Raw genomic sequence first — 13,480 nt, 5'->3', positions numbered from 1 at the left:
AATATGCTACAATTTAATAATTTTGTGAGTTTCAACTCTTTGCAATTGATATCCCGCCTCATTTAGTAACTGCATTCCTTTTTTTCTACTGAAAAGAAAATTTGTTACAGTAAACTAAATGGTTGTTTTACTCATGTTTTATAAATTAATTAGTAAAACATTGTGTAGGAGCAATTCTTAAAAGTATTTCCCAGAGTTTGAATAGTGACTGCAATTTGAAAGACAAAGAAACGGATTAGAAATATGAGTTTTGTACACTCATTAAACATACTAATTTTGTAGAATATTATCAATTAATATCAGTTTTGTAGATTGATTATGAATCATTTATAGGCTTTAACATTTCAAAAGATCGCCCACATCATAACAGCAATAGATACACAGCCTATGTTTGATGGTGGCATTCTAATTTGTGTGCTTGGTCAACTTAAGGTAAGCGAATTTCTTGATTGTGAATTCCAACAAGATTAAAATAAAATATTTTTTTCAAAATTTTCAAAATGCTTAAATGTGTTAAAAATTATTCACCTAGGGGTCAAAAGCGGAATAACAGTATAAGCTTATAACTTTATCAGAATGAAACTATAGGATGACAGAAGTGGCTGTTAGTATTAAAAAATGAAGCTGTTTGGTCGCTGTTCATTGCTTCATCTTGAGGACACATAGAAAAACTGATTTTAGTAATGCTTTCTCCATTAAGAAAATATTTGGTTTTTATATGCTTTATGCTTAAGTTGTGAAAATATTGAGTATGAATCTTGAGTGCTTTGAATGGGTAGTACAAATTACAAATATTGGCATCTGTTCCTTCCAAGTTTTCTGTCTACTTTGTAATAAAAGAAAATATTGTGCAATTTTTTAAGATCCTGATTTTTAAAGTTTATCAAAATATTTAAACAAAAGTTTAAAACTTGAATTTGCTGCTCGACACCAGCCAGATTGTCCTCCGCAAAAATTTATCTGAACCACATAACTGAAGGCAGTTGTAACTATGACTATTAAAGGATCACTGACCCCATTCCAAAAAAAGGAGATTCTTGTTCAGGTAAATTTATTTATGTTACAGCAGCCTATATTTTCACAATTGTTGATTGTTGACTTAAACTTCCAGTGCAAAAATGTCTTAAATAATGCAGATTTTCATGTTTTGGCATTTTTAAATTAAAAATAATTAATTTTATAAAAATTACAAAATCTAACTTTTTATACATTTTTCCAGTCCCTATAGTTATATTTAGAAAATTTTATTCTCACTATAAAAAACAAAATACAAAAGGGTTTGACTCCCATATAAAAAATTTTGACTGAGATACTTCCTTTCAAAATCTGAAATTTTTTGTTGTTTTTTATGTCTTGTCATTTTTTAAATTTAAGTTCAAAAATTTTTATATCAGTATTTTTAATGTCACGAATGACATAAAATATGAGTGATATATTTTATGTCATTCTTAAGGAACTGGTTAATACCTAAATTAGAATAATTTGTGGTTGATTTTTTCCCCTTAATTGTCATTCAATAATATTTTTTTGTGATTTACTGGTATGCGGCTGAACATTTTCATGCAATTACCATGTATTTCCAAATATAAGCAGATCTGTGCATAAGCTGAGAGTGAATTTTTTTGAACCAGCATTATAAGCAATTTTGAAAATAAGACATTTCATAAATAAGCCAACCCTTGTAAAATAGCTTTTAAAAACTTTTCCAAAATTCTCAACTTGTACATGGAAATATAAGGTAATTTATAAATTTTCAGAAGCTAGAAATACTTAAGTTAATATTCTCATGAAGTTTTATTGCTTTAGAATCATAGTCTAGTAATTATGCAGAAAGTTCACCGAACTAAAAATATTCTTACTTGTTAATTTGCTATTAATGTTACAGTTTGGTTATATGGCAATACAGAAGCCTGTGGGTGTCATCTGGAGCAGAAATTCTTGAAATTTGTGAATCTCCTTTTTGAAGAAATTTATATTCAGTACTTTTATGATAGTTGGCATAAAAATACTCATTACTTAATTTAGCATCAAAGAACATTTTCACCGCTGATATTTCTTTTAGTTACATATAAATCCAAGCTTTCTGCTCTTCAGTTTGTGTGTAGATCCTGAATATGATCTTTGATTTTAATACAAAATATATTTGATAAATTTTTATGATATGGATGTCACATTTTATCTTTTATAATGAACACGAAATTTTCCTTCCTATAAGTGTAGGAACTGAAGGAATATACAAAAGTTAGATATCATAATTTTAGAAAAATTGATTTTTTTTAACTTTAAAAATGTCAAAACAAGTATCTTTTAAACATGCACAAATAAAGGCCACCTAAGGACTTTTGTAGATACAGTGTATAATTTTATTCATTGTTTCTGAAATCGGTGGTTATTTTATCAATGATTCATTTTCCATGGTGTGATCTGCTGCCCTGGTTCTGCAGATTTGTCTGCCTTTGATTATAATGATCTTAATCCTAAATTTAACTCCAGACCAATAAATTGCATACATATAGTTAAAACACATTATTCTTATTGACTTCAAACAAAATGGAATTAATAGACTGTAAGAAAGTACTATTAAGGTTTTCCTTACAGTTAAAAGTTGGAAAGTTAGAAATTCAGCTTATTAGCACAAAAGATGGATTCCAATGACATAACTAGAATTAAATGCCTAATTATTTTTTTCCGTTTGTTTTTGAAGCATGCTTTATCAGAACTGTACATGAAGTGTAGAAACCAATGTTAAGTGTTAGTATTATGTGTGCAATTAAGGATAGCTACTCAACAGTACCATGAAATTACATTTTTGTCAAAGAAGTTGAAAAACAAACGAAGAAACAAATAAATTCATGTCACTTAAAACTGCAGAAAATTTGCTGTCATTCATCTGCTAAAATAGTGTTTCTATGGTATTGAGCGGTGCAACTGTGGGTAGTGTGTATTTCTAATCTTGCACCCTTTTATTCAGAAAAGCGATGTGCAATATGAGAAATTAGATGGACAGCTTTAATACTTGAATAAATAAATATAATGTAAAAATTAGCACAACTAATGAATACTTAAAATAAAAACATTCTGTTGTAACCTAGGGCAGCATTGCTTAGCTTAACTCAACTTTTAATAAAGTTCCAGCAAGCTACAAAAATTGCATAAATATATATATTTGTCTGCATTTTAATAATGCTGGCCTTTCTGTTGTTTTTTTGCCCAAGTATTACTAAACCGCTCATAGTTAAATTTTTCAAACATGCACTAAGATTTTCTTTCTCCCTTCAGAGAAAGATGAGATGTTGGAGTTGTTTGAGGTCGAAGGGAAAAAATTCAGAGATGAGACCCAGAGTTTGTCTGAGCTCACTGAAACTCTGTCATGACTCAAAGAAAAAAAAAAAAAAAAAAAAAGAACCATAACGATAAGCTGCTTGGTTTTATATATAGAAAATTAACACATGGATGGGAAGGGTTCTAAATACAGTAATATTATGCTGTTGTAGTTTAGGAATATACAGTAGTTTTGAGAATATGAATTATGCAGAACAGTTGAGAATAGATTTTTTTTTTCAACTTTTTGCTGAACTGACGTGGAAAGATATGTTTTAACATTAAAATCAGCATATCAGAACAAGACTAACTGCTCTTACAATTATCAATAATGATAACAGTGATAAATAAATTCCATGTGTGATTCAATATAAAATACTATTACACTAATTTCTAAATTGCTAAAAATGTACTCTTTGAAATTGCCAAAGTAAGTATGAATTGGTACATTTAATTTTTTATAGTTTATGTATATTTGATACCTTACAAATGTATAGCAGCTAGTCAATCTATGCCAGTGTAATTATTATACAAGGTTCTTAGGAAAGTCTGTATGCTTTTGTAATTTTTGAATGGTGTTCCAGAAGTACAGTGCATCATGGTTATGCACATTACTTCACCTCTTTCGTAATTGTTTCCTCAGCCGTGTCAGTAGGAAAGTGACCATGGAACTGATCATGCTTGTAGTGTTACTAGTTGATAAATAATGAACTCAGGAACTGACAGACATGATGAAAAATTTCAACATTAAAATGAAAATGAGGGAGAGTTTTTTTTTTAATTTTATTTCTTTTGAAAATATAAATAAATATTAGCTTTAGGAATATTGAAGGTCATCTTAAGAAATTAGAATTAGTTCTCATCTTGAAGATATTTGTATGCCATTTTTTCTGTGTGATGATATTAATGACATTTTTAGTTGCATTCAGGATGCAAGAAAATGACACCAAAGAGCAGGATATAAGTATCAAGGTGGGTGATATCAGAATGCAAAAGCAGAAGCATTGTAAACTATTATGTTTAATCATTTATAATATTGGTTAATGTTACTTGTAATAAGCCTATGAACAGGTGCATATAATCATTCTACCTTGTGTATTAATTGTGATACCTCTTATTATTCATGGGATATATTGTGCAGGTGAAGCATAACATGCATATTACCACTTATAATTAGAACAGCCTACCAGCACTATTTTGGATGCCAGATTAGCAATCAGGATTAATTATAAGCACTGCACTTCTGTTAAGATTGTTTTTATTTGCTTTTAATAACAGATAAGAGAAGGATATTGATGTCTTACTCCATGCAGATGATGTGGAAGGCCTAAACATGATCATATAACATATTGTTACTGTTATAAAATTTCAATAATCAAAGGAATATATTTTGAGAAGCAAATGCAAGTGTAGTATCTGAGCACTGATTCTGTAGTTAGGCCAGTACCTCACTGCAATATAGCTTCTGTATCTAGAGAAATGACTATAATTTATTGATTTATTTTAGTTTTAAAATAGTATTGCTATATATTGAAAACAAATTTAACTCTTTTCTTGTTGAGTATGCTTTAAAAGAAAAGAGTGCTGTTATCGCAAACCATGTAGTACATATGTTTAAAGTAGAATAGTTTAATTGGGAAATATATAGTGGCTTGGAGTTCATTTCTCTTTATTGTGGCCTATCAGTGGCGGAATAGTAAGACCAAACACACTGGTAGTTCAAGTTGGTTTCAAATCTTGGTGAGCAGCCTAGTTTCATGGGTGTTTTTATAATTTTCCCCAACTTATATACAAGGTGGTTTTCAATAGAAAATCCCTCAGAAATTTTCCCTCCTTTCAAGCAAATAGCTGTTGTGGGCTTTGCCATTAAAAAAAAAATCTAGCCGAAGCAATTAAAGAAAGGGCATATTGATCTCCTATACAGAATATCCTCCTGCAGATTATGCATACTATGATCAGATCCAGAACTCCATGTACACCTAATGCTAGTGAAGAATATTTTACTTGTCTATGCATTGTTCAAAATGAAAAAAGTGATATGTAGCAGTCTTTCTTGTAATTCTGCAGTTGTCATTTTTCAGGGACGATATGTAAGTTTATAAAATGAAGATATGTAAATGAAAAAAAAATGCTCTATTTTTCAAAGCTTGCATGTTTTGCTGCTTTAAAAACTTGAGCTTTTACGTGTGCTTAAACTGGGTTTCTGAAATACTGCCATACAAAAGTGTTCTAAGTAACTACATATATAATTTTTTCCCTTGTGCTTATATGTTTATCTCATTCTTCCAAGTTTATAATTTTAAACATTTAAAACTTTTCCCGAAATGGTTTTTGGCTTTGTAATATATTTATAGTTTATACATTTTTTATTAAATGAATTTATTTTTTATTTATTTATTTCAGACTGATGATGATCATCCACATACTTTTCATCAAACATTTGTCTTAAAAAGTTTAGGAGATAGTTTTTATGTAGAACATGATATATTTAGGTTAGCACTGCATCATGTTGGTTAAAGATACAATATTTTCATCATGGGATCTGTTTGAAGCATTGGTGTAAAGGTCTGGAATGAGAATGTGATCTTGCTGCACTTCCATATGCTTCCTCATTCAGTAGAATGGACAGTATTTATCAGCATGAATAGTAAGAGTTATGATGCAGATAACATAATCCTCATTGGAAGGTACCAAGTCACTGTTTTGCCTTCATCAGTTTTCATTACCATGACTATTCAGAATTTATGGTACTTTTAACAATGAACTGCATTAAACAATTTCTAAAAAAAAAAAAAAAAAAAAAAAAAAAAAAAGCTTGCTCTATATATTTTTGTATTTCAATTTAAAAAAAAAAGTATGAGAAGTATAAAGCTAATGAAGAATTGCATGTATTTGATGTTAAAAAATTAGTTTTGTCTTGAAGGAATGTAGTTTTTCTCTTACTGTTTGTATTTAGAGACATATTGTTTGCAGTTTTTTTCCTAAACATCAGTATTGACTTTAAAAATTTAAAGGGTGAAATGTGTCAAACAATCTTGTGAGTTCAGATGTCATAAATGAAGAAGTATTTTAAATGTATTTATATAGTTCATATTTTATATTTTATGATTTTTTATGAAATTTAGAGATGCATGCTAACATTAATTGCAAATATTTATTTAGGTTTATATGTTACATATTATCTTTTTAGAGAAACAAAATAAGTGTTTGGTAATCTTTTATACTGTTTACTGCTTAATTATGTCTATGTAGGATATATATTATTCTGCAAATTATAGGAATTCAATTATTGCAACATTTTCCCCTTTTAAAGGTAAACCAAAAGTAAGTTTCCACCAAAAGTAGTATTTAAAATGTTTGAATCTGCTGTCTTTTTTTCCCCTTGTTTATTTATTTTATCAGTATATATATGAAAAAAAGAGATGGATGAAAATTGTATGGTTTTTACGGCCTGTATTATTCTTATTAGCATCCTGCAGAGATATCTAAGGCTTTGTATAATTGATGTCTAACAAGCTGTATCAGTTATGTTGTTCAGATGAGCTTTGATTTTGTCCAAAATTTTGTTTTTCTTCTTTTTATAATTTAATTTAATGATAAGATGTTGGAGAATAAATAGTTGTGATACCAATCCCCTCCAATTAATTAGAAAAGCTTATGTTTTAACTAATATCAATTCATTCATAGTTATGTATAGGATTAACTGTCTAACTGTATTGATGTTAATTTTATGTTGGGAAAGTGCAATTGTTAAAAACTGATATGGTATGTATTTCAAATAATTATTATATTTTTTTATATGAAGGGGAGAATCTCTCTTTTTTTTTAAACTATTAAAAAAATTTTAGCGTGTTAATCAATATATGTCTGATATTAATGTACTTAAAGCATGACTCTTGTGTAATGAAATCCAGTTTAATATGTGCATCTATATTATAATACAGGAGAGGTTGCAAGATGTTGATTTTTCACAGTATTTATAACCATTTTATTTAACTCCATATCAGCTGTAAAATTAGTTTTAGCTCGTGCAGATCCATCAAATAGATACAGATGCCTTTGGAGCTTAAAATTGCTGGAACTTAAAACTAGAGACTGTTTCATTATTACCAGTAGCTTCTGGTTAGCAGTTTTACGAAGTTTTGGTTAATCTGTAGATTATTTGACCACTTTAATTTAATTTATTTTTCTAATTGTTCCTTTACTGTAACCTCATGGTTGTTCTAACCAGTTCTTTAATGGGTTGAGTGTTATATTGTCTGATAAATTGATGCACTGTACTTTACATGCTTTACGATTATTTAAATTTAAATAATATGAACTGCTTTTAATTTTATATTTCATTTACAAATTAAATTTATTTCAAGTTTTACAATGTAAGTATGAATCCTCTAAGTCATTTATTATCAGAATTGTAAGTATATTTTATACTAAAGTCATGCTTAAATTTAGTGAATAATCTTATGGCTCTGAAATGCTAACTGTATTAAATAATATAATTGCAGAAGTATGTTCATAGAATTGTTCCTGAAAAGCTATGATGGTTTTATTTATTTACCAGACTGTGAATTTTTTAAAGGCAAAACTTTAAAATGCTATTAATGATAGATTTTGCAGGCACATTTTTGGCAATCTTTAATTTTGTTTTGAAAATAGTTGGAATGAAAAAAGAAAATTTCTGGGAAATGTAATGAGGAAAACTACAATTATTTTAAAAATTTAGATTCTATGTGCAGTTAGTCTTTATAGATTTGAAGTGTTTCATTTAGTTTTAGTTATCTTTTCTTGGTGCAACTGGCAGCAAGCAGCACTTAGTAATCTATCCATTCTCAGTATTGTGCTTATGTATGAACGTGCTGCTTAAAGATAAAGGTCTAAAGATAAATTTCAGCGTCTCAGTACTTGCCAAGTCTGTTGTGATTGAAACCGCTTGACACAGTTCTGCTCGATATGCCCGAGTTTAAATGGGGTGATCTGTTGCTTGGCAAAATGCAAGGACATCGACCTTGGCCGGCTCGAATTCGGCCAAAAATTCACTTGAATAAATACAATGCATTCTTTTTTGGATCACATCAAACTGGCATTCTGAAAGTTAAAGATATTTATCCTTACTTAGAGTATAAAGAAAAAATACTGTAAAGCTCAGAAATCGCACGTGTTTAATGAAAGTTTATGGGAGAACAATCCTACAGCTGCAGAATTTATTCCAATAAACTGGAATAAATTCTGAATCTGTAGGATTGTTCTGCCATAAACTTTCATTAAACACGCGCGATTTCTGAGCTTTACAGTATTTTTTCTTTATACTCTTCGTAAGGATAAATATCTTTAACGTTCAGAATTCCAGTTTGATGTGTTCCAAAAAAGAATGCACTGTATTTATTCAAGTGAATTTTTGGCCGAATTCGAACCGACCAAGGTCGATGTCCTCGCATTTTGCCAAGCACCAGATCGCCCTGTTTAAACTCGGGCATATCGAGCAGAACTGTCTCATGCGGTTTCAATCACAAAACACTTAGCATGCGTTGGATGAGATACTGAAATTTATCTTCATAACCAATTGACTCATTATTATGAATTCTGCTGAACTGACTCCAAAATGTGAGCCAGTCTTTCACCTCCGCACTATATTTTAACCAATTCAATTTTCCCATGTGTTTTCGTCGCCAGCGGTTCATAAAAATTTGTCAGGACATGCTTTTCTAGGAATACGAGTTACATCTAATTGTTCTCGATATTCTTCAGTTTTCTTGTATTCAACGTAAAAATCTTCAGATTTGGCATCTATTAAAACAGTACAAATTTTATTATCCAATTCAGTGAGATCTGTAGCAATTTACTCTAAAGAAGAAAATTTAATTTCACTTTCCTCACATTTTAAATCTGTTTCATTTACAGAAGCTATTAATGAATTGTAACGCTTCGTGAACATTGATCTAACAGGTATTCTTCTTTTAGTAATATTTTCCATGTCAATAGAACCTTAAATCAGTGAAGTTATTTTAACAAATTCACTGACCTTTTTCTTTAAGCATCGCATCCGTCTATCACATAATATTGAGAATGGATAAGTTACTAATCTTTCTCCTTAGAATTTAACTATGAACTTATTTTTAAAAACAAAATTAATTCTAAACATGAACAGTGATGCCAGTTGCATAGAGAAAATATTTCGTTACACTTGTTGCCAGATTTTCTTAGTGGCTACCTAAATAAAGGTGGAGTAATTACGTGACGATCCGTATAATGGTTCAGTTTCAGATTTGTCACTTTTGTTCATAGAGTTTTGGTTTTATTTTTCATGTATTCTTCTTGCTCACAATCATTAACCTTCTTCCATTCCGCATTTAGTGGAATAAATCCTGCAACTGTAGGATTATTCTATTATCAGAATTATTCTTTAAACTTTTCGTAAGGATAAATATCCTTAACTTTAAGAACTCCAGTTTGATGAGTTCCAAAAAAAAGAATACATTGTATTTATTCAACTGAATTTTTCCTTGAATTCGAGCGTGCCAAGGTGGATATCCTCGCGTTTTGCCAAACATCAAATTGCCCGGTTTAAACTCGGGCATATCAAGCAGAACTGTCTCAAAATCACAAGACACTGAACCTAAATCTCTATCTCAAGAGCTCTCGTAAATTCTGTAGATATCTCGGGCCTTTGCTGAAATCAAATTTATCAAGCAGAACCAAGGTAATCAAAGTCTAGAACTCCACAGAATTTGAACAAGTGGCTCCCGAAAACCACCCCACCATGGTGCTGTGGGTAGACTGAACTGCCATTCGATCTTGTTTGTGGTGGTTTCTATCTCGATGGTATTCCAATCAGTTGACTTCGAGAGATCTGATGAAATTGCCTCCCTTGTTGCTATAAATTATCAATGACATACCTGTAAGGGCAATAAATCTTCTAAGGCCAAGTAAAAATCCTTTAGTTGAAAGGGATAAAATCAGTTCCAAATAAACCATTCTGAAAACAGCACAGCTGAAAAGTATAAACCAAGCTTTCAAAATTAATAAGCCAGCTAAATTAACTCATGACAACCTTGAAAACAGCAGCGTCTTTAACTGTGTTTTCTGGTAAAGAAACAACAACAATTGTATCATTTTTTTCAGAGTGAGAATTTTCTGCTGTAATTATTGATGCATGATTTCCAAGCCAAACTCATAAAATTTCCTTGGGAATACAGGATTCAGCAAGCGTAAACAGCGTATTTGTCACTTGTCCTTCCTATTGACTCCAGCGAAAGTAAATACAACTCTAAATTGTCAAGCATTTCTGATATGTTGTATTTTCCCTTTCGATCAGTAACATTTTTAATAATTAGACCTAATAATTCTTGAATATAGAATTCCACCAACAATTCTTCCTTGCCAAACGTATTTCTTAAGCTTTCTATAACCTTTTCATAATTTTTGGCAGTTATAAGGAAGCTGCTTACAGTATAATGTTGACTTGTACCGGGTACGGTCACTTGAACAAGATAATGCATCTTGTCCTTATATTGAATTTCCTTATCCTTAAGTATTCGCCGAAATTTTCCCCAAAATGGTAGCCAATCTTTAATGTTGCCACCGAATTGTTTTAATTCTATTTTAGATAATTTCAGTTTCCATTTATTCAGGTTTGGTCGCACACTGCCAGTGGATTGTGTCATTTAGCGATTAAAAAATAATTCCGTTTCCACTCATATTAAATGACCATTCACTTTCAAACTGATCATTTGAAGAAAATTCTGAATTTGATATTTTAGTATCAATTATACTTAGTTCAACAGATAAACATTCTAAAGTAACAAGTTTCATTTTCAGAGATTTTTCATCAGCAATTTCTTTTTGTAATTCCTGCAAAATTGCATTGATTGTTTTCATAAAAGATGTCTTAACAGATTTTTGTTTCTCAACTAACGATTCCACTTCAATAAAATCTAATAAAAATAAATTCAGTAAAACCAATAAAATTCTGACTTTGACTTTTATCGATCATGTCGGGGTCAGCAATTGTTTGAGATTTGCAAGAACTACCATTCTTCTTTCTCCTAATAAACTTGAAATAATTTTACATCTTACGTTCAAAAGCATCATGTTTATTTTCAAAATCTGTGGAATAATAGTAAACTAGAACAAAGATCAGAAGGTTGCCACTCTTACAGTGTCAAACTATGAATGAAAGATAACTGAGGCTTGTTTCTAGCACTCCCTCTATTTTATTTTTAAATAAAAAGTAACTATTTAAAAAAGAAATTGGATCAGCTTATTATGTAATTGGTACTGTTGTGAAGTTTGAAAACTTAAATAAAGTTTGTTTTTAGCAAATTGTTAGTGTTCCCCTGCAACGTAAAAGCTTAGAATAAATCACAATAACATCAGTCTCTAAAATGATATCTTGGTTTAATTTTTCTGTGTAGTGATTATGAGCTGTTATTTAATTTTTTTATAGAACAACTTATTTAATTTGTGCAATTTATAAAAAATTATAGAATGTTGTATTCTTTTTTTTTTTTTTTTCTTGTTGTCTTTTCAAATTTAGAAGATATCCTATTTTATGCTTAATTAATGTAGTCAGAAAGAAGACAGGTGCAATAATGTTGAAAGTAACTTTATTCTTAAAATAAAAGAAGGGATTTAAAAAATGGACTGTTGTAAATTGATCTGTTAAATATTTTTTATTGAATATTTAATAAAACACTAAATATTCTTGCCATTGTGTTATGTTAATCTTGTTTGAATACTCGAATGTATCAGTTTCATACCTTAAACAGTACATGCACTTAAACAGAAACTCTTTAGGTGATGGCAAACAATAATCTGTGCTGAGAATGCACAATGGGCTGTTAAGAACATCTTTTATTAATTACAATAATAGTGTAAATATTTAAAGAAATGGTCAGTTAAGTGTATTATAATTCAGACAGACAAAGTAGACAGATGTCTTGTTTTGCACCCGCTAAGTCTTTCTGCACCGATGGGCGAAAAATCAAGCATAGGTGCGAAGGAAAGGTATATAGAAAGAGGGGCAATTTCGTATCTGAGGAGAGTAAAAAGGAACTTCGTACATTTTGTACGAGTTCAAAAGGCCAGAAAGAAAAGATGGGACAAAATAAAATTTAAAATAAATGTCCCAAAAATAATAGAGAGGAAAAAAAAGGGGGCCTATAGAAAGAAAAGGAAAAGAAGTAGAAAATACCCTAAAATACGATTGTGTCCATGAGTGTAGTTAAGGAGTTCATCTGAAAAATTCGTGTCTTTAAGAAGCAAACTTTAGCTAAGTTTAAAATAAATAAATAAATGAATTCCTACATGGTAATGTGTATGCCCTTATCTTGAGACCTAACTAGAAAAGACATATATCATCACAGAGATGTACATAATATTTAACTAAAGTAACATTAAATATTACCGTTCCCAAAAAATTCATGTATATTTCATAAAAACAGTAATTGACAAAATCATAAATCCATACACAGTGTGAGAGCATTTCAGCAAAAATAAATTATACAGTTTATTTTTCTTAAATATAAGTTAAATATAAAATTAATTTATTAATTTAACCGTTGTAATTTATTATAGTACAAGTTTAACAAATTCCGTCACACTGTATTTTTATTTGCTCATAATTCTAAGTTTGAGACCTGAAAAAAAAAAAGTCGGGGATCTTAGTTACAAAAATCACAATCTATACTCATCGATGGTCAAGAGATACCCATTTTTAGCTCTCAAGAAATTCCTAAGCACGAAAAGGGGGGGGGGCTCCGAAGGGTGTGAATTGCTGATAAGAACGGACTACTGATAAGGAATGCGGCGTCTCTACGGAATAGTTACGAAGAAAAGAACCACATGATCTGCTACTATTAACAACTATTGTAGAATGCTAGAATCTTATGAAAATAATAAATAAAGAAATCTAATGGCACTCTAGTGATAGAGAAACAGATATTGTATAGAGAACACAATGTTACTTATCTGAATATTCCGTGTCAGGGCCTCTTTTGGATTTCTCGTGTTGATAGTGAACAGCTAACAAAACACCTGAAGTTTCGAAGAAACGAAGTTTCCTTTTTCAATTTGATGAATGAGACATTGCATAGGAAAGGTGCATTAAACTTTTTTAGAGAGTTGAAAACATTTAATGAAACTTTTATTTAAAAAATTTCGG

The 13,480-nt window shown here is 30.0% G+C and overlaps 1 protein-coding gene across 1 annotated transcript in view; it reads left to right on the top strand.

The window, feature by feature from the left end:
- Positions 1-12,028, top strand: part of LOC118192491 (putative nuclear transport factor 2) — a 108,285-nt gene extending 96,257 nt beyond the window's left edge. The window contains exons 3-4 of the mRNA XM_085807163.1: positions 334-432; positions 5,725-12,028. Of these exons, the coding sequence (XP_085663289.1) occupies positions 334-432; positions 5,725-5,838 (213 nt within the window). The 3' untranslated portion in view covers positions 5,839-12,028. The remainder of the gene's footprint in view (positions 1-333; positions 433-5,724) is intronic.
- The last annotated feature ends 1,452 nt before the right edge of the window (positions 12,029-13,480 follow it).

Source organism: Stegodyphus dumicola, chromosome X1 (genome assembly GCF_044657685.1).
Source record: "Stegodyphus dumicola isolate Sdum_Otavi_A_Nest chromosome X1, ASM4465768v1".
Taxonomy (NCBI): domain Eukaryota; kingdom Metazoa; phylum Arthropoda; class Arachnida; order Araneae; family Eresidae; genus Stegodyphus; species Stegodyphus dumicola.
The sequence above is the reverse complement of the archived record's forward strand: the minus strand, read 5'-3'. Positions and strand labels throughout refer to the sequence as shown.